Source organism: Pollachius pollachius (assembly GCF_949987615.1).
Source record: "Pollachius pollachius genome assembly, chromosome: 4".
NCBI classification, from domain to species: domain Eukaryota; kingdom Metazoa; phylum Chordata; class Actinopteri; order Gadiformes; family Gadidae; genus Pollachius; species Pollachius pollachius.
In genome coordinates, this window is record NC_136937.1 from 26488001 (window position 1) to 26491545 (window position 3545).

A 3545-nucleotide genomic window follows, 5' to 3' on the forward strand; every position below is an offset into this window, starting at 1 on the left:
TATGATTCCCGCCTCCTCTGTCCGCCACAACATCCGTGTTGAGCATGATTAGCATGGGCCCTACCGCGGCGATGGCGGCCACCCACGCCGCCGCGCACGCAGCCAGGCCCCAGCTGCGGCGCTGCACCTGCGCCGCACAGAGAGGCCGGGCCACCACCAGCCAGCGGAAGGCGGCCAGGCAGGTGAGGAGCAGCACGCTGCTGTACAGGTTGAGGTGGAAGGCGAAGCGCACCAGGATGCACATGTGGGTGCCGGTGTTCCACGTCTCACCGTCTGTGTAGTACTGCACCAGGAAGGGGAGGGTCAGCATGTGCAGGAGGTCGGCCAGGGCCAGGTTCACCATGAGGACGGCGCTGGTCTTCCATGGCCGCAGCATGGTGACGTAGACCCCGATGGCGGTGAGGTTGCCCGCCAGCCCCACGGCGAAGAGGAGGCCGTAGGCGGCGGGAAGGAAGTTTTTCTTGAGTGAGGCCACGGCATCGGAGGAGGCTGTGTCGTTCTTGGAATCTTGGAGGAGGGTGCGGAGCATGGTAGGAGCTGGGGTCTGGCTGGGGGAGGAAGACATGTTACAGTTTTTCTCGATTGTATACACGCAAGAAATGGAACTATGCACACAATTCTGAAAACTTGAAGCTCATGTATCAACTACAAGACTCCAGACTGCTAAACTCTAAGCACAATTCCACTGTTTTCACATTTTTGCCAAATCTCATCATTTAGCACGCTTGGTTCACCTGGATCACACTGGCCTTCAGAACGCAACAACTAATTACCAATAAGTCTACCTCGCTTCTCACCTGTTCAAACTCAACTGGCAAAACACTTCAATCATGTGTCAGAGCAGTAAAGAGGATATGTCGATATGGTCCTTTGGCCTGATCAGGATTGGAGGTGGGATACATACTGATTTACATGTAGATCTGTTTCACCTAATTTATATTCTTATTTTTTATTTTTTGTTGGCCTACGAAAAGCTTTTTATGCAGTCATTTCAGCTGAACATTTTACTGTATTACAGTAAAAAAAAAAATTTGCTATGTTACCTTTTTGTACTTGCACTGATTTCATCATTACATCCCCGAAAGACAGTCTAAACATTTTCTAACTGTAGTGTATTTTATTTTACTTATCAGTGCAATTACAGTACTGTACTGTAATTTACCAAAATAGGTAACATTGGTGTATTGTCAGAACAATGTTGCAGCATCAACTATAGGTGTACAGTATGACTCTGGGAAGCTGGGATTGTGAGTTTAGCCCATTGTAGCTCATTGGATAGACAAATATGCATTGTATGCAGCACTCGAGTTGAAGGGGGATGAGGGGAGATGGCATCCCCCTTTGGAATTAAAATGATCAAAATTATCCCCCTTCTGAAACAGCCATCCCCCCTTCCCATCCCCTGTTATGTTATCAATTAATGTGGAAATATTACCGCTATTTCATTATAGCGGTTTCCTTTTTCAATTCGGCGCAACGTTACTTTTCCCAGGGACAGATTTGACAGTGATAATGCATTCTCGGGCAGTATGATATTGCGCAAGTACGCAGGCACGCTTGCTGCGCACCTGCGTACTTGCGCAATAGTCCCTTCACGAGCTCTCATTCCACACCGTACGAGACAAGAAAGTGGTAGCGTGAAGCTGTCTCTGCATCTCAGACATCGCTTCCGCAGGCAACTCCTTCCCCTTTTCTCCCTTTCATTCCAACCCGTGAGCAACACTAGTCTCCCTTCTCTGCCGAGTGCATTTTTTGAAAAAATAGAATAAGAATCAGTTTTAAAATCCTTCAATGTGATGCATGCCTCCGAATCGTGTGATGCGTTCGATCAGCTGCGTTTTTGGGGATAAAATATATAATAATAATAATAATAATAATAAGAAGAAGAAGAAGAAGAAGAAGAAGAAGAAGAAGAAGAAGAAGAAGAAGAAGAAGAAGAAGAAGAAGAAGAAGAAGAAGAAGAAGAAGAAGAAGAAGAAGAAGAAGAAGAAGAAGAAGAAGAAGAAGAAGAAGAAGAAGAAGAAGAAGAAGAAGAAGAAGAATTATCACACCGTTGGTCTCCCACCATATGCGCTGTCATCAGCACAAATGATCTGTCCCTAAAAGTTAAAATCCACCGTCCCTCCTGCCTTTTTTTTTACAACTCTTTTACAACTTTTTTTTACAACTCGACCATGTATGTATCCTATTCTGATACGATTGTGTCAATGCAATATTTATATGTTGTATTCACAGTATTGTATTACAATATGGCAACAGTTGTTATACTATATGTACCACCTAATTGCAACTTTAAAAAAGAAAGCTATTTCTAAACAATTTTATACATTCGAATGTGTAACATGGCCTCATAAAGGCAAAACATGTAAATAGCATTTTGATGGAAGTGTTTTGAATTGATCACACCAGTGTTTAATTGATGCTCTCTAGGAGATATTCATTTGATAGCTGTGTCTACTGTCAGGTTTGTGTTTAGAGTTTTGAGAAATTGAGCTATAGTTTTAGAAAACATGTTTTAACGATTGAGAAAAACTGTAAGTGTATGTAAAGGGAGGCGATAATGTGGGGAAATGCTTTAGGAATTGTTTGGAATTTATGATGTCCTGGCAAAGGCAAAATATGGAAAAAATCAATCCTTAAAAAATAGACGATGCAAAGAATATACACACAAAAGGAAACAATAAATACATATTTTTAATTAAATTTAGTGTCATTGCGATAGTGAGATTAATTTGAATGTAATTGAATTAGTTTCACATTGTAACGTTAACATGCAGTCCAACCCCCCAAAAAACTGCCTAAAGTTTTGGTACATGTTTTCTATTCTCATCAACATGTACTTTGTAATCGTTTTTTTAAATTGTTGTTGACGTTCAACTGTGAGCGTACAATGTTCTCTCTTAATGACTCCTTCTAGATGCCTTTCTAAACACATATGGTGAAGATGAGTAACCAGAATTGTAATGATGATGATGATGGTGGTACACCAATTATACCACCGTGTTTCAGAAGAGGGAAAGAAACTGAAAGAACACAAACACACAGGCAGCAGAAAACAAACACAACCGATGCACACAAATTCGCTAGAAACGTACCGATACTGGTAAATGCTGTTAACTAAACATTTTTTTTATGTCAAGAAATGTTAAGTTTTAGTCTTTTCTAGCTTTCTGAAAATATGTAACAAAAATTAATTCAATTCATTCAACAATCGATCATCGCCTCAAGTAAACTCAGTGTTGGCCCATTGATTGAGGTCAGTCATAACTGATTCATTAAACTCATTAAACAACACCACAATTCAAACTATTCAGCCATATCACTGATTTCTCCACACATATTTAAAAATAGAACGACTTCACCAACTAAGCTATTGATCGGTATTAAACGGCCTATTGCATACAACGGCTCCAGATATATTTGAAGGACTGCAGTACTTGTTTTGAAGTATAACGTGCACTATGACTGTGGATTTGCAAAAGTAATGAATAGCTACTTACAGGAGCAAACTGCAGGTCCGTCAACTGGCAGTCACTGAGGACACA

The 3545-nt window shown here is 41.3% G+C and overlaps 1 protein-coding gene across 1 annotated transcript in view; it reads right to left on the reverse strand.

Annotated features, from left to right (window-relative positions):
- LOC307074237 (2-oxoglutarate receptor 1-like) overlaps window positions 1–565 on the reverse strand; it is a gene marked incomplete at both ends in the record, with an annotated part of 1164 nt that extends 599 nt beyond the window's left edge. Inside the window, one exon of the mRNA XM_079734256.1 lies at window positions 1–565. This exon is cut by the window's left edge and continues 599 nt beyond it. Coding sequence (XP_079590382.1) covers window positions 1–565 — 565 coding nt within the window.
- Window positions 566–3545: the final 2980 nt, after the last annotated feature.